Source organism: Triticum aestivum, chromosome 4A (genome assembly GCF_018294505.1).
Source record: "Triticum aestivum cultivar Chinese Spring chromosome 4A, IWGSC CS RefSeq v2.1, whole genome shotgun sequence".
Classification (NCBI taxonomy): Eukaryota; Viridiplantae; Streptophyta; class Magnoliopsida; order Poales; family Poaceae; genus Triticum; species Triticum aestivum.
Genome location: NC_057803.1, coordinates 662,435,124 through 662,453,329, shown reverse-complemented (window position 1 = coordinate 662,453,329; position 18,206 = coordinate 662,435,124). Strand labels below are relative to the sequence as shown.

The 18,206-nt window shown below is 45.9% G+C and overlaps 1 protein-coding gene across 1 annotated transcript; it reads right to left on the bottom strand.

The window, feature by feature from the left end:
- Nucleotides 1-9,007: 9,007 nt before the first annotated feature.
- On the bottom strand, nt 9,008-14,199 carry LOC123087944 (U-box domain-containing protein 35). Its single transcript, XM_044510060.1, has 9 exons — nt 13,998-14,199; nt 13,529-13,796; nt 12,859-12,980; nt 12,630-12,751; nt 12,000-12,193; nt 11,465-11,781; nt 11,213-11,314; nt 10,705-11,127; nt 9,008-10,144 (listed from the first exon to the last, which is right to left on the bottom strand). Exons 2-9 carry the CDS (start codon nt 13,734-13,736, stop codon nt 9,155-9,157), a joined length of 2,478 nt encoding a protein of 825 aa, XP_044365995.1. The 5' UTR covers nt 13,737-13,796; nt 13,998-14,199; the 3' UTR covers nt 9,008-9,154.
- Between the last annotated feature and the right edge of the window lie 4,007 nt (nt 14,200-18,206).

The following is an 18,206-nucleotide window of genomic DNA, read 5'->3' as shown; positions in this document are numbered from 1 at the left end:
AACAAACATATGCACGATGACAAACAATATCATGATGTTTAATCAAATTAATACAATGCAAAGCTACTACCGAAGGAAAACAAACAGTTCATGCAATGAGTCCCATGGACTCGCTTACCAGACGGTTACCTCGTAACCAAACGGTGACCATACCTGGGTCACACCTGAAACCATTCACTCATGAACACCTCACGTGTTCATGCTTCACCACGAACCAATGCATCACAACACTCACTTAGTTTGCAAGATTTATTAGAAAAGTTGATCCATGGTGTGACTTACTTCCGAGTTATGCCCATAACCGAGGACGCGGCTATCGATAGATTAATTACCCTCTGCAGAGGTAGATCACTTTACCCACACTACGGAACACCTGGCCTCACATTCCCATTCGGGTGGACCAAAGCATTCCGACAAAACCCTCCCTTTGCCATGCACTCTCCCCGGCCACTATGACCAACTGTCCCTCAGGGCTAGGTCTTGGGTGGCCCCGTGTCTACCAAAGACACCAACGGCCACCGTCATGGAAAACGGTCCCAAACGGGGACAAGGTACCATAAAAATAAAAACGAGCACACAAGGTTATGTCTGCCTACCGGGCCGGGGTATGCACGCCAATAACCTTCCCTCGCGGGAGGCACCGATGAGAGACACAACAAAGGACCGAATCAAGACCTTCCCATAAGGTAAATGTGGTCGCACTAAATAAAACCCGATTCAGTGGCACCATGATGTGATCAACATCATATTCAAGTTGAACTTAATCAAGTTTAGCTTTGATAAAAACTTTTTATCATCATCATGATATACCCAAAAAGAAGCATGCAACTACTCGTCATGCAAAGCAAACAACTCATACTCATGGATCAAACTTAACAATATAAGCATTTTGCAATACTTAGAATCAAAACTCCTCTGGTTATAACTCATTTTTATAACCAAGCAATATTTTTATTAGTTCTTTATTGAAATGAAACTATCACTAGTAAAATAACTTATTAATTTCCAAAGCAATAAGCATAGTGCCAAATATTACTCTACTTAGCCAAACAAGCGCATGCATTCAACCAGTAACTAAAACAAGCATATCAAGCATGGTAAAGTAACTAGAAATTAACCAAAGTTATTTATCAAATTTTAAATGCAAATAATAACTCATATTCAAGTAGAAAATCATAGATATTGAAATAACACCATCCAAATGCTGGTGTGGCTTGCCTTAGTGTAGAGGTGGATCACACCCCTCTTGGTTTGCTTCAAGACAAGCTTCTCCTTTCGAAAAAGAATATAAACCACAAAAAGAATTATCAAAACACATTCTGAAAATCACTAGGAATTCTAGACAGCAAGGAAAAATCCACCTTATGGTGTGCTGCTAGAGTTTTCTGAAACAAAGACAATGCAAAAAGAATCAAATCATTTGGACTTATGGTTTAGAAATGGTGATTGGTCAAAATTCAGTCAAATTTCTGAATAAAATTTGAATAAAACAGAAATCTTGGGGGGGTGACGTCGAAGCGTATAACAGAAATATGCCTCCACTTGTACCGCTTCGGGCGCGAGTGGTGAGACCGACAGGTGGGTCCCGTGCGTCAGGAGAGAGAGAGGGGGGCGAGATCAGAGAGAGGCGGGGCTTCGCCGGAGCTCACGCCGGCGATGATGGGGTTTGGGGCTAGGTTAGAGGGATAGGATTGAAGCGGCGCTCGAGGCGCACCTACCCATACCCGTGGCTTGGCGAGAGGTGGACGGAGTTGCTCGCAAGCTACGGTGGCGGACAGGTTTCGCCGGAGAGGTTGAAGATGATGGCTAGAGGCGGCTCTGAGGGCCCAGCGGTGTCTAGGCAGCACTAGCAGATCCCCAATGCCCCGCCCAAGTGTCTGCTTGAGCTCAAGAGGCACCGGAGCACGGCGGCTGGACTACGGGGATCGCCGGAGTCCTCTGGTCGGGGCGACGGCCAGAGGCCTGCCCGACCGAGCTTCTGCTCGTCTACCTGTTCGTGAAGGTGGTGTGGAGTGATGCTTGGCTAGGATTCGAGGAGGGGAGTGCTATATATAGCCGGAGCGAGGGGGACGTGTCGCCGCCGGAGCTCTCTGGACACGCGGCGAACGACGACGAGAAGCTCCAACGAGATGGGGCGAATGCTCAGCGTCAATGCAGAAGCTTGCCCACGCCCGCGAACGAGCACAGGAGGCGGTTGGGGAAGCGGACAAGTGCACGCGCGCACTGTGGGCTTTTGGCCGCGACACGCCCGTGCATGTTGTGGCGGCTCCGACGTCGGTGAGCGCCAGGGCGCGGTCTATGGTGATGGGTCGGGGCTGGTGGCGCGGTGCGGCAGTCGGCGGCGAGCGCTGGAACGAGCACGCACGAAACAAAGCGCAAGGCGCCAGCCAAAGCGCGTCGAGACGCATGCCAGGCGCCGTGTCCACGCACGGTCACCAGGCTGGCATGGTCAAAACGACGCCCAGGAGCGGCCAAACCTTGTCTACGCGCTCGACCGTGTAGTGTTTAGTCTAGGGGAGTTGATGGCTCATGTCCAGGTCGACCAGACTTGACTCTACTGAGCTGACAAGTTTCTGTCCAGAAACTTGGTCGCCAAGTTTGGCCACCTTCTAGAAGGCCATTAGGGCCGATCTCCTGGGGTTTAGGGTTTCTTAGGAGGGTGTTTAAGCCCAAGAAAGATCAAGGCTAAAAGCTCAAGGAAAAATGCACTTGCTGTACAAACTGAAGTTTTGGGTCAGAATAGAAATGATTTTCTACAACAAAAATATTGCAAAAAGTGATGCAATATTTTTGCATGGAAAGGTGTGCCAAGGTGCTAAGAATATTTGGGATTTATCTCAGATTTTTTTGAGTAAGAAAAATTAAGGTTGCTTTGGAGCACAAGTTTCTGAAGTGAGTTTCAGATAGAGAAATGAATGTTTTTCTTTTATGAAAAATATTCATTTGATTATTTTGAGGATTGATCGGAGGAATAAAGAAGGTAGATCAGTTGGGTGAAAGTCAAGGATATGCCCAAGTGCCAAGTCCATTTGAAATGATTCAAACTCCAATTCAAATCAGGGCAAAAACCTCGATAAAAACCAAGTTCGAAAAGAGAGAAGGAAAGTCCAGAAAAAGAAAGAAAGCAAAATCCAGGCTGTCACATGCGAAGCAGCTCTAGCCCAGACGAACTGTCTTCCATGACACCGTTTCTGATCTTTCCTGCTCTCCCATCGACAAGATCAAGATAGACGTCTTGTTCGGCGACAAAACTCACACCCGCCGTGAGCCAATCTGGTTCGAGGTAGTCAACCTGGGGTCAAGTGCAATTCAGACTTTGGTTTTTTACACGCAGTCCGGCGCGCGGCACCAGCCCGTCCGCCGCCCATCCCATTCCGAACCCAGCGGGCGCTCTCTCTCTCTCTCTCGCTCGTCCCAGTACGCCCCAGCGGGTGCGAGCGCTGCGACCAACGTTGCGCCGCCGCCGCAACCTCCGGCGGCTGCCCCGCTATGGATCTGGTGGCGGTCGGCGACGGCCCTGGGAGGCCGACGCGGTGCCGAGATCGAGGCGGCGGCGAGGCATCTCGCCTCGCGTCTTCCCCGCCCCCTCCTCCGAAGGTGCCCGCCCGCGATTCCGCTTACTCGAATCGACCCATCAAGCGAGGTTAGCTCCGGGCACCTCTTATTGTTGGGACTACTCCGTTGAATCGATTCAGTACAAATACCTGTCAAGAAAAGGTTCAGCACAAATACCTGTACAATAAAGATCCAGTACGAATAGCCCTTTGATCCTACAACCGCACTGCGGATGCTTATGCTTATGATTTCAGTACAAACTCTTTCTGTGGTTACATGAATAATCTGAACCCACTGCGCATCACCCCTTTTGTTTGTAGCTAACCATTACCATTTCTACACAAAAGAGTAAACAGGAAGAGTACTGTGCTTCACATTTCATCGTTCACGGATACGAAGCTGACGACTAATTAGCAACCAAGGCGTCCGCGTACGGTTCAGCATCACACTATGCACACCAGTTAACCATCTTTTGCTGTTTGAACATGTGTAGATTGTCTTCCTTTCATGACAGGCTTAACCAAAGATATGTGTGTGTTTCTGTCAGAAATTTAGTGTTACAACAGAAGGAGTCCCCCTCAGCAAAGCGACATTGCAAAACCACATCATGCAGGATGATACTATCTGCCCTGTAGAGCAGACATTGTCACATCATTAGCACTAAGCGGCTCTTCCTCTGTTACCCTTATGTGGAAATATGCTGGATGCTTAGGTTCAGGCAGGGTCATACTTTCACTGCTTAGCATTGTAACCACGCTTATCGTGGTGGGTCTGTCAGCTGCATTCTCTTGCACACACAGCAATGCGATGTTGATACACCTCATTGTCTCTGATGCATGTGACTCTGAAACTATTGATTCATCGACAAACTCAAGCCATCTTTCCTCTTTCCACAACTTCCATGCCTAGCAAGAGTTTAGACACGTATTACATAAAAGATCATCAGATGAACAAAAGTAATTTTACATATTGAGTATAGAAAATACTTACATATCCAAGAAGGTTGAAGAAGTCCCCAAATTGATGGAAACATGAGTTCCTTTTTCCATGGATGATCTCAAGAATTAGCACACCGAAGCTGAATACATCAGATTTGATCGAGAAGAGACCCTCTGAAGCATACTCGGGAGCCATGTACCCACTATGAAAATATACAGAAAAAAATTTAAACTTCTATCTAGTATTTGGTTGACTTTTAGTAGTATGAACTTAAGGAAGAGCTTACTATGTCCCAGCAATCCTTTTTGTGTTTCCTTCAGTATCATTTGAGCTGAATATTTTTGCAAGCCCAAAATCTGATATTTTAGGATTCATTTCACTGTCCAAAAGAATGTTGCTTGCTTTAAGATCCCTATGTATGACACGTAACCGAGAGTGTTTATGCAAATATAGAAGTCCTTGTGCTATCCCTTCAATGATCACTTTTCTTTTATTCCATTTTAATAAAGCCTTTTTAGTTTCATCTGCACATGAGTTAACAATATATGTATGTTAGAGGGGTAGGGGGGGGGGGATAAGTTTAGCAGACAGAGTTAACCCATAATCTGTAACTGCAAAGTACACGAAGTAATACCAAAGATAAAGGAGTCCAAGCTTTTATTTGGCAAATATTCATAGATCAATATTTTCTCCTCTCCTTGTGAGCAACATCCCAACAGCCTAACCAAATTTGTGTGCTGGAGCTTGGCTATGAGTTGGACTTCATTTTTGAACTCAGTGAAACCTTGGCAAGAGTTTGAAGCAAGTCTCTTGATTGCAATCTCCATACCTTTCGGAAGCTGGCCCTGTGGAGGTTTAAAAGAGCTTAATTAGTGATATCATCTTGCAAAATAAAACTTTTTGTACTTATCTTCGGACCTGCATGCTTGTGAGTGAACTTAAAGCGCATATAAAATCTACAAGATCATACAAATTTAACTCTTCATGCAAACTTGGTTTCATTTTGTTCTCTTCTTTTCTTTTTCGAGGGTTTCATTTTGTTCTCTTTGTGTACCCGCACAGATGTGTTCATTTACCTTGTATACTGGGCCAAAGCCACCTTGCCCCAATTTATTTTCATCTGAGAAGTTACTTGTAGCATCTGATACTTGTGAGAAGTCAAAAAGCTTGAACTCTGAACTCCTCCCTATTCCCCAGACTAGTTCTTCACCTTCCTGTGAGCTCACTTTACCTAAATTCAAAAACCAGAGATTGTGTAACCCTTTCAGGACATGCTGTATATAAGTCTAAACAGCCTAAGAGATTTTTTAGATCCACAGCCTAAGAGATTTGTGAGTACAGTAGTAGCATTTCGCTAACTAACCTTTTATGTGCCTTTTGACCAGTCCAAACCAAGTGATGAAGCAGAAAAAGGATGCTAGTAGAAGCACAACAGTTGTAATGATCAAAACCTTTATTATATGCCCTAAAATTGAAGATTTCACACAAACGGAGGTGCTTAGTTGTTAAGTCAATTCAAAGAATTTGATTACACAATAAACTTTGGTGTTTATGTTTTGTGGAAACAGCCTCTTACATTATATTATATGTTCAAATTCCACAACTGGTTTCAGATTTTGAAGTTAAAATGTAAACTTTGCAATGTTACGTTGATTACATTATATTAAAAGGGCAACCTGGTGCATGTAGCTCCCGCTTGCGCAGGGTCCAGGGAAGGGTCCGACCACTTTGGGTCTATAGTACGCAGCCTTTCCCTACATTTCTGTAAGAGGCTGTTTCCAGGACTTGAACCAAAGTTTCCACGGAGGGAGTATTATTCAATTTCTTTAAGTTTCTCTTTTTTATTTTTGTTTTGTACTCAGCCTACTGAGATGACAATTTACTGACGCATATAGCTATTCAATTTTAGTGTAATAAAGATGTGAACGAAATAATATGGATAGAAATAGAACAGATATAAAGAGGTAGTGGAAATTCTCTTTAGAACAACAAAAAGGTAAGAATACCTAATTTTGGCGAAAGAAATTATCATATTGTCTTGCTTACTCTTGTGTTTCCATCTGGGCACGACAACCACCGGCTTATCCTCGTCTTTCTGCCTGGGAACACCAACCGGCCCTGGCGCTGGCATGGGTGCCGGCTTGTTTGTTGTTGGATCCACATCATCCGACCAGTCGATCTGCTGCATGGGCTGGCCCTCATAGAACTGATTCGTGCTGTACCTGAAATTGCACCACGTACCAGAAATCCATTCACCGTGTTGCTCTTTGAAGAAACTCTTTGCCGCGCTGCTGATATTCTTGAGGCAATTCCAGCAATCGTTCGGTGGTAGGTCCAGGTTGCACTGTGCCAGAGAGTAGAGCAGCGGGAGTGCGTGGAAGATATCCAGGCGGCCGGTGGCGTACATCATTGTGGAGTTGTAGGCTGCCTGTTTGGCTGTCTCTTGGAGCAGCACCTTGATGTTGCCATCAATCTGGGGGCTGGTGTACATAAGAGTCGCCTCCAAGTCAATGCTGGGACTTGCAGTGCGTTCTGTTGTGTTCGTGAAGACCACTAACCTTTTTAGCGTATCATTGGAGTCGTAGATAAGGTCTTCCTGGGAGATGTGGACGATGCAGTCCTCATACAAGACAGCTGAGACCGTTTGGAGTACGCACAGCCACCTAATGTCCTGGAATGCTGTGGTGATGCAGCTGGGGCAGGCAGATGCATTGGCATCGCCGCGGCATTGCGCCGTGCCATAAATGCGATCATGTTCGGTTCCCGTGAAGCCCTTGCCAAAGATAGTTTGTGTGGATGAGACACTCATAGATAGTGCAGCAGATAGGAGCTTAATGTTAGCTTTGTATGTACTAGCTTCATTGCCGAAATGGGAGTCACAGCGCCACGCCAGTGGATCGGCCGCGGTGACCAATGGCTTGAAGCCGAGAATGAGTAGTAAGAGGATGATCATGGCTCTGGCTAACCTAAAGGTGATTCAGCTCGCCCTCTGCAGCAGCTTCCTAGTTATAAGTATCATTTGGAAAACTTGCCCAGCTTATATGGTCTGACTGCTTTCTCATTAGAGTTTAATAAGTAATAACATCAGCTTGCAGGCCGTCCAATCAAACAGCGTAGAATACAATACTGCAGCCGTCCAGGCATTAGCTTGTGTAATCAAATTAGTTGGATTATGCAAGACAAGGGGAGAACAAAATGTAGAGAATTAACTGATCCAGCTTCAGTGTTTCAGTCAAAGGAGAAGAGGTCTTCATGCGACCTTGAAAGAGGTGCGGAGTCGAAGATGATTACGACAGTTTGGTAAGGCTATGGACTATCTGTTAGAAGCTTGACCCAGAAAGATTTCTTATACCGAATAACCGAAACGCTTTGGAAATTCTCGTAAGCTTGTGTGGTGCTGGCATTTGTCTAGACACTGAAAACCTGAAGTAGGTCTATGTTCTACTTTTGCACAAGGTCTAACATTGTGTGCATCATCATCTGTTCTTGGACCTCCAGTCCATGATTGCCGACCGGAGTGAGTGGTTGGGGATGAGGCTCCTGCTCGGCAACCGCAGGTTGGTCCTCCATGATTTCCTGAAGAATGAGGCAGAGGAAGTGGCCCGGCGCGGCTGACGACGATGCTGTCCGGAGGAGAAGGGCCTTCGTCTAATTAAGGGCCTTAGTCAGAGCCATGATCATGCTGGAGTCGCTAACGTTGCCGAGGTGAACCAGTAGAGTTTGGACTGTGACGAATGGCTGGAAGCCAAGGACGAGCAGCAAGGCGGTAATCATTTGGACAGCTTGTTTGTCATATGGTTTAACTGCTCACTTAATTAGTGATCAATTATAACATTAGCTTGCAGGCCGCTAGAACCAAATTGCATAGGATACAATACTGCAGCCATCCAGGCACCAGCCTCTGTAATCAAAAGCACAAGCGACACAAGACAAGGGGAGAGAACAAAATGTAGAAAAGGACCTGATCGGATTTCTTTGTTTCAGTCAAAGGTTGAAGATGATTACGACACTTTGGTAAGCTATATGGACTATCTCTTAGATGCTGGATCCAGAAAGATTGTTTCTTACACTGAAATGCTTTGAAAATCCTCTAAGCTTCTGTGATGCTGGCATTTGTCAAGACATTGAAAACCTGAAGTAGGTAAACTTGGTTGAGTTATCTTTCGCTCTTGCTCTGTGAATGACCCTGAAACAGTAATGATGTTGGTCGAAGCTGAAAGCTGGAAATGTTGCGTGTTGCCGGCTTTCATAATGTCAGAATTCTAGTCCTATTTATGAATGGACCTGGTGTCATTCCACATGGCCAGTATGGTCTCCTCTTTTTTCTGCACAATATGTACATAAGCTGGCAACCAAATGGTGAGGAATCACGATATACATATATAGCTGAAATATCTTATGTAATTCTCAACAAGTCTGCAAAACAGTACACCTCAGGAAAACAAACGGTTTTTTAGTAGAACAGTAGATTTCTCTGGTGGATGTTTTCCATTTTAATGCAAATAAAAACAAATGATAAGGGCATTTTTTTTGTTTATTCACATTTGATATTCTTTTGAGGAATCACATGCACATTTCGGTGTACCTACACAACACAACACAAAAGCTATATTTCCCAAGACTATTTCTGCACAAGGTCTATCTAACATTATGTGCATCATCATCTGTTCTTGGAGCTCCAGTCTATGATGGCCGACCGGAGCGAGTGGTTGGGGATGAGGCTCTTGCTTGGCAGCCGGAGGTTGGTCATCGGCGACTTGTCCTTCATGCTCACCCATGTCTCGATCGCCTTCCGGTCGTAGGTGTAACCGTCGGCGGCGACGCATGGGTCCTCCATGATTTCCTGAAGAATGGGGCAGAGGAAGTGGCCCGGCGCCGCTGACGATGATGCTGTCCGGAGGAGAAGGGCCTTTGTCTCCCTGGCGGCTCTGGCTGCAACGTCCTTAATCCTCTCCAGCACTGGGAGGATGTGCTCGCGCAGCCCTGGCCGGTCCCTGCGCCGCATCTCTGCGCACTGCAGCGCCAGCGCTGCCAGCTCCCGCGCCTCCTCCGGCGGCCACTGCCCGGCGGTTGCGTCCAGCATCTCCGCGAAGGAGTCACCGCCGTCTTCCTCCAGCGCGGTCTCCACGGCGTGGGCGAGCCCCAGCGGCGATGTCCGCCCTGTGAGCAGCTGCAGCATTACCACGCCGAGCGCATACACGTCTGACTTGGCCGACACGGCGCCCGTCCGCTGGTACTCCGGGTCGATGTAGCAGAACGTGCCCACGGGCGTCGTGTTCCTCACCATCGTGGACTGCTGCTGGCCTGCTCCACCTCCGGCGCCCGAGTGGTGGAGCAGCGCCGTTGAGAGGCCGACGTCACCGACCTTGCTGGAGAGGTTCCGGTCGAGCAGGATGTTGGCCGGCTTGAGGTCACGGTGGATGATGGGGTCCGGTCTGGCATTGTGGAGGAAGGCGACGGCGGTGGCCACCTCCCAGGCGACGCGGACGCGGTCGTACCAGGCGAGCGGCCGTGTGCCGTTCCGGCGGTGGTGGAGAGCATCATCCAGGCTGCCGTTCTCCATGTACTCGTACACCACGCAGCCGCGCTCCGGGCACGCGCCCAGCAGCAGCAGCAGGTGAGGGTGCCGGATCTTGCCCAGGACCTCCAGCTGCATGTGGTAAGATGAGATTAGCACTTGCAAAACGAAAGTTCAGACAATAACTGAACTCGAATTCTGTTTAATTTTGAATTTTAACAAAATCATTTTTGCCAAAAAGGATCACAATCAAAGTATTATGTGTTTATGATGGGAAAGTTGGTCTTGTTCTGAGATTTCTTTATGACAAAGGGATCACATTAGAAATATATGTACTCCCTCCGTTCCAAAATAGATGACCCAACTTTACTAAAGTTGGGTCATCTATTTTGGAACGGAGGGAGTATTTATTTCCCGCAAAAGGAAGAAGATATTTGTAGTTGAGATTTGAAGTGAAAATGAACATAAGAACCATGCCTTTGATGTGAAGCTAGCCAAATAGAAAGATAAATAGCATTGTGCTTTCATGGCAATATGCAATGTTCATATTATAGGCTCTAACCTATTAATAGTAGGTATGAGTCACTGGATCATCCAAAAGAAATTTCTAAATTTAGTTCACTAAAAATCACCCTTTTGGTGTAATGAGCAGCTAGTAAGAATACTTGTGTGTTGGCAAGTAGATAGAGTACCTCTTGCTGTAACTGCTGAGTTCCAAAACCTTCAAGGGAGTTGAGAACTTTCACTGCTGCAACAGTATGCTGAAACTTAGCCTTGTAGACTGTTCCATATGTCCCCTTACCAATCACAAGATCACTTGAAAACGATGAAGTCGCCGCTTGGATATGCTCCCATGAGTACCTATTATACTCGGTTAAAAATCGTCCGGCGTTTTTCAGTCCTGTGTTGATCTCTCCAGCATTTTGGTGATCACCATCGCCCTCTGTTGATTTCTGTCCAGAAGAGCTTTGGATAGGTTGAGCTTCTCTTTCGGCCACCTCCTCTTCTTCTCTCTCCATTCGCCTTAGCAATCTCCTCACTATTTCTTCTGTCAGGTCAATTTCTCGAAGTTTGACTTCGTGCTCGACACGGTGGATCCCCAAGTTGTTGTGTAACTAACAGCAAGGTTTCAACAAGAAACGGTTAAAAACCTTGCAGATTATCACACACTTTATAGATCAGTTGGAAGTAAACCCTTACTTTCTGAGTGGAGTCAACCGGTTCAGTATGAGCACACTCGTGAAGCTTCTGAAGGTGTTGCAGTTTGACCTTCATACTCTCAATTTGAAGCGTCAGGTCATCCTGCTTAGCAAAGAAAGTTCATAAATTGCACATTCACTTGGGCACACATGTTACTTTGGCTGTGTGCATAGTATGTCGAGTTCTTCCATTATCTTTTGTTTTTGCTGAAGCAAAGGCAATACTGTTTTTATTTAAAGAGGAAATTCCTACCTGGTCATGAGAATGCTTCAGGCTTGTTGCAATTTCTGAAACTTCTGCCTGCAGGTCAGGGATGTCTGGGGAGCTATCTCTTCGGAAGCTCTTGTAAACTGAATCCCCACTGCTGCTGCTGCTACTGAGTTGTGCTCCCGATGCGATCGAGTGTGAATTTGTCATCAGGGTTGTGTCAGCATGGTAAGAGATCTCGCTGCCTCCACTGCCTGAAGGGCTAGCTCTCCTGTTTATGTTTGCGAGTGCGTGATCACGTTGCGATGACAGAGAAGACTGGCGGAACAATACAGCTGCTGCTCCATTTCTCTCAGCGCACTCTGCAGTAGACAGAATAGTTAGTAACACTAATACATTTATGCTCCTGTTTTTTAAGGCATGTTCCTGAAAAGTTTGGTGGTTCTACTGAGGTTTAGCTGCTGATCCAAATTCAATTGATTAACTTTTTCCTAAGAAACAACTTTTTCTGTATCATAAGTTGACAGGTGTAACCAACACATATTCAGAAACCAAAACCAAATGCAGACTTGAGTTTTACCTGAGGGTGCACTGGAAAGGCTTCTGGAGCTAGGAGAAGAAACAGTTGAAGAAGATATGGTCTTCGGTGTTTCGCAGGCATCAGATGTAGCTGAGTGCACGAATGACAGTTTGCCCTTTGAAATAACGTATGCTGTACAGAAGCTTGGAATGCATTCAGAGATTTTGGTTGCAGTCTTGCTTCCTTTGAGCTTCCTGCAAGTAGTTAACAATGATAACCACATGATTAGGATAGATAGGCATTTCTCATCCTATGCTGTACTAGGCTTTTTCTTTCATAATAAAGAATTGTTCATCTTAAATTCTCTGCAAATTTCCATATTGAACTTGCAATCAAGTACTCCCTCCGTCCGGAAATACTTGTCATCGAAATGAATAAAAGACAATGTATCTAGATGTATTTTAGTTCAAGATACATCACCTTTTATCTATTTTGATGACAAGTATTTTCGGACGGAGGGAGTAGTAGTTGCAGTGCAACCTTCAGTGTTAGGCTGGTAGCTGGGGAATTAAATGAGAAGACAATGATCATCCTACCAAATTCTTAAGCTTTTCTGACTATTTGTCACAGTGCTCCAGCTAATCATCCTAAAAGTTTTCTTAGGCTGAAACGACAACAATCAGAATGTACCTTCGGAATATGCTTCTGGACGAAGAGCCCAAGACCAGCTTGCCAATGTTGAATTTGTCGATTTCCTCGCTTATAGCAGCAGGCACGTCATCAGATTCAAGTAAAACAGCTTCAGCTTCCACCTGTTGATCAAACAGGGTAAAACATGTCACTATCTGTCTCAGATTTCATGAGTTATTATTAACTGCAAGTCACATGGTAAATCAGGCAATTGTGCAAGCCGGTCAACCTGTGTCTGAGCACACATCTTCTTGTAAGGGAGCAACATGTTCCTCGCTTGCCATTCCAGCTCTTCCCTGTACGCCGACGCCACATCGTCGCGTACTTGCGACACCGGGATGTAATTGCCCACTGCCATAAGAGGAAGAAGAAGAGTAGGTAGGTCAGGTCAGTATTCTGAATAATTGCAACGACTAAAGAACAGCAGGTATACCCTTAATCACAAATTGCCCACACTTGGTACAAGAAAAGTTGATATTCATTAACCAAATGATAATGCAGTACACATAAGCACAAAACTCTGCACTCTGCAGTTGGTGCTCTGGTAGGTGCGACCTTGTGACACTGTAACCATAAAATTGTTCGTAGATGCTGCTACTGTCAAGATCAATTATTGGGAAACATGTAGTATGAAGGTAGCAAAACCAAAACCAAAACTAACCCATCCCATTGGCATAGAAATGCCAGTCTGAACTTGTATATCCTGTAAACTAGCAGTCATGGAACTGTAAATTTGAGGGACAAGTTTTTTCGGACGGAGGGAGTAGTAGCAAAAGGTTCGTGTTCTGTTAAAACTGTTTTTTTCTTTTCTTGTTCAGACATCAAGAACTGTAAATTCAGACAGTTTACTGGTAGGAGGCAGAGATGAAATGAAAAGAAAAGTGAGAGAGAAGACAGACTTGGAGTGGGCACCATGGTGATGGGCGGGCGGACATGGAGGATCCGGAAGAGGACCCTGCCGCCGGGCACGAACTTGTCGAGGGCCCACTTGAGCGCGTGCCTGCTGCTCCTGCTCCCGCTCACCGCGATGGCCACCGTGCTCACGCCGGGCGCCTCCATCTCCGGCGCCGTCTCGCCGGAGTCCTCCTCCTCGATCTCCATCGACATCCGCCTCTGTATCTGTTTCTTCCCCCCTCCTCCTAATCAATCAATCAATCAATCGCTGCCCTGCGGAGCCCCAAGAGCAATTATCAGAAACATTCAGCCCCAAGGAATCTCAGAGACACGAGGAAAACCACATGACAAGGACATAAACTGCAGCGGCGACAAGACAAGAAAGGAGTCAAGAACTTCGCGCCGGACTGAACTTGGTGTTCCGGGAGAGAGGCGGGAGGGAGATTCGCTGATGGATCGACCGCGCGTGCGTACCTTGGAGAAGCCATGGATGGGAGGGTGACGATGGTGATCCGAGGAACCGGGCAAGGAGGAGGAGGAGTCAGCAGGAGAAGTGGACGTGGAGTGAGGACTGACCTCAGCTGAGAGGCGAGCCGAGATGGACGGAAGGGGCGGGCAGAGGCGTCTCTGGTTAAGGGCCTCTTTGATTCGCAGGATTTTAAAATCGCAGGAATAGGAAAAGTATAGGATTGAAATGGCATGGCCACTTGAATTCTATAGGATTAGCAAGGAGTGTTTGATGCCACGGGAAAAGCAAAGGAATTGTAAAAAGAGGTTGGAGTGGATATTAGATTCCCTGTGAAATGTAGTACAAAAGATTCCATAGAAAAAATTTCTATGAGATTCAATCCTATGAATCAAAGGACAAACATAGGAAAAATCCCAAAGGATTTCAATCCTTCAAAAATCCTATAGAATTCCTTTGAATCAAAGAAGCCCTAAGTTTGTTGGAAGGAAATAAATTATTGCAACGGGCAGGATTGGAGGGTGTGTGTACACCTAGTACTACGACATAAACGAATAGATTATATTGCTATGCTTATCCGAAGATTCACACACGCGTCAGTGATAGCCACTCAACCAATGCTAACTCTTGGTTTCCCTTCATGGAATGCATCTCATATTTATCTGTCAAATGCCAAATGGATTTTTTCTTGGCAATGATGCATAACTGTTCTCTGACCACCCTCTTTTCGGAGAACTATTTCTTAGAAAATCAAATACGAAACAGCAGCACGCATGTGAATCATGACACTCCCGTTTGGTTGATCCTTTCTTTTTGGGTACACATTTTGCGATTTGTCTAGTATTTCCTTTTGGCTTAATACTCAAAGTAAAAAGATTTGAAATATCGCCGTGTCTTGCAAAGATGTTAGGAGATATATGTCATCCTTGTGCTAATTAAGTGCGGTGTTGTTTTGTTTTGTTGCATTCGACGTATTAGTAAGATTGACATGGTTTAATTTGCCTCATTTATTTTTGAAAAAGGAAACTTGATTAAATTTAGAACAATTTTTCATAAAACATCGGCATACTGGAGTTCGGAAACCATAAATTGGACTTTCATAGTTTTTTTGGGGGCATGAGCCAGCAGACTTCATCAAACGTGCAGATGCACGATGTGCATCCACTTGCATCAAACCCTATTCTTTTCGTGGAAGCACTCTCGACCCCTAAATATTAAAATAATTCAAGGTGCACGTCGAAACAAACAAAAACACAAGTATGAGCATGACGCCGAGATCTGTTAACGAGATTCACCAATACGGCTACATCCCCGAAGCAATGACTATGGCCGCTCCTCCCAGATTACTAAATCAACAATAAGTTCGTCGAGGCCTTCAGACAACGCTTCGACTATGCCACTGGCATTCGGACAGTCCCTCTTGTGATCGGTGCGTAGCCTACCAACTTATGTCTAGTCTATTTTGCTACCTCACGTCGCCTTTATATAATAGGTATGGATTACACATGTTCAACTCGATCAAACACCTAAAGCTCCGCTAATCATAAGTCTAACTGTAGCACAACTCATACACATATTTGTAAACCGAAGAAGTACTATATATATGTACGTATAGACGCATACAATCTCGTGTACGATTCCCGGGTGAGCGTTGGCACTGCTCGACATGCATGAGGCAGACAACCTGCCCCGGTAGAACCAATGATCCGTCCTGAGTCTTGACCAGAGGGAGTGGACGCCGTGGGCTCCGAGAAAAATACCACAAGCATTAAATAAATCGTGTATATTCAAGTCGCAAGTTGCGAGGAAGGACGACGGCGAAGACGACAGCGATGGACCCTGACGGTGACCACGACGGCGGCAACGACTCACTGATCATGAACGCATCTTCCATAGAATATACTGCTGCTACAGGTCCTCAGGTTGTCAAGTAGAGAAGACTCTTGTCGCTGTAGCAGTTGCACGGGCACGGCAGTTCACGAGGTCGGCAGCAACAGCCTGGGTCCCAGCTACGTGCAGTTTTTTTTGTGTGTGTGGTCGGGTCCTGCGTTTTTTTAGGCACTATTCCAGGCTAGATGTTTTTTTTTTGAAGCAATCCAGGGTAGATTTTTTTTAGCAGAGGCAATCCAGGCTAGATGCTTGTGGTCGGGCTGAGCGCGACCGGGCCGTTGCATTCCCCGTTTTCGTTTTGAACTTTCATGCTGCCCCGCTTTTGTTTAGAATTTTTTATTTTATAAAATTCATGGTAATGTTTAAGTTTCTTATTTTTGTAAAAACATCATGAGTATTCTATAAATTGTGATTCTTTTTATAAAATGTGCAATTATTTTTAAAATCCGTGAAGATTTTTTAAGATTTGTGGTTATTTTTAAAATTTATGGATAATTTCAAAATCATATTTTTCTTTGAATTTGGAGAATCTTCTTTTGAAGTCATGAACATTTTCTAAAATTAATGAACTTTCTTGTAATAGCACTAGTTTCAGATGATCCACAACTCTCAAAATATGACATCACTAATGTAAATATATAGTAAGCCAGCAAAATTCAAGCTGACGGACGATACTCTACAGTTTCTTCATGTTAGTACAGAGAAATATAACATTTTTCACTCAGAAGAAAACAAAGACGAACAACCAAAAAAAAAGATGAAAAACAACATTATCAACAATTCCAAATTAGGAAATGGAAAGAGGCTTAGCAGCCACATGCCACGGCAGATTATGAAGTACAGAACAGTGTTGCTAACGAGTACACTAACTGACCGACTCTGATTTTTTTTTTTGAATTTTCAACGGGGGGGGGGGGGGTGTGTCTGTTGGAGATATGCCCTAGAGGCAATTATGTATGATGATATTTTCTATGTGTTTATGAATAAAGATAGTCCTCGGACATTATCAATGATGTGTATCAGCAAGTACGTGACTTGTTTGTGGGACTATGCATTGTATGATGACTGTCCTAAAAGGTCCCTAGTCGAAAGGGCTGTCTGAACGCGCAGCCGACTAGACTAGTATATGACACGGTCGATGGCTTGGTCTCACTAGTCATGGAGCATTGGATGCTAACCGGATAATATAGACTTGGAAAGGTCTGATCGGATTCGACGTAGTCGGATCCGAGTCGAGATAAGGTCCGAGTCGGACAGAGCCAACTATGAGACACAGCGATATGTCATCTGTGAGTCTCTGGTACAACATACGTTCTATGTCCTAAGACCTGAGCGGTGGAGATGAACAGTATCCCGTGGAGTCCCGTTTTGCGGTACGCCACACCCCTCCCAATGAACAGGACCCCCGTTTCGACCGGAGCGCTCCAACACAAGTCCGTTTCGTCCGTTTTGCGGTACGCCACACCCCTCCCGATCAACAGGACCCCCGTTTCGACCGTAGGAGGTCCGTTTCATCCATTTTGCGGTACGCCACACCCCTCCCGATCAACAGGACCCCCGTTTCGACCGTAGGAGGTTCGTTTCCTCTGTTTTGCGGTACGCCACACCCCTCCCGATGAACAGGATCCTGTTTCGAACGTGGCCGGTCGAACACAAGGCCGTTTCCTCCGTCCTGCAGTACGCTAGGCCTCGTTTCCATCGCCTGTTCCGTCCAAGCCCTCCCGATGAACACGGCGACGCATTCCGTTCTGACCCAGCCGGTTGGCTCCCCATGAACACGACGACGACGTTGTTTCTCCATTCCGACCAAGCCATGTACACTAACCCTGGCCGTACGTATGCGCGAATAGGCGTTCGAGACCCCGCCCGTATGTACACATATGTGATCGTATTTTCTTCCTAGCGCACTGGCCGCTGTACGTACGTGTACATGCTACATGCGCGCCTCTACATCGACCAGTATATATGTACGTACACGTTCGCGACCAGAATGACAACGCTACGTACGCTTTGACCAGGTGGGTCCCGAGTGTCAGGCACTTCCTTCCGTGCGAAGATGTAGCTGGTGGGTCCCAGCAGTCAGGGGGAAATGTTTTTTTCATGAAATACGGTGGCCCGTCCGGTGGATCCCCACTGTCAGGTGGAGGAATAATTATTTGGCACGTAATAAGGAGGCACTTCCTTGTTGCGGCCGTGGACCCAGCTGTCAGCCTCTCCACGTACAGTCCATGTTTGATGGAAGCCGTTCCTTGACCACGTTAACCATGCCGCGCCGAGAGCACTAGGGCGATGGACGACGGCGAGGCCTAGGAAGGGGACGACGCGGA

What these genes read in the sequence shown, in the direction of transcription:
- LOC123087944 (XM_044510060.1), bottom strand. Translation starts at nt 13,736, where the DNA reads ATGTCGATGGAGATCGAGGAGGAGGACTCCGGCGAGACGGCGCCGGAG. An exon ending in TGAAGCATTCTCATGACCAG is followed by an intron (nt 11,315 to 11,464) that starts GTAGGAATTTCC and finishes TTTGCTAAGCAG; the next exon opens with GATGACCTGACGCTTCAAAT. An exon ending in CGGTTGACTCCACTCAGAAA is followed by an intron (nt 11,128 to 11,212) that starts GTAAGGGTTTAC and finishes CCTTGCTGTTAG; the next exon opens with TTACACAACAACTTGGGGAT.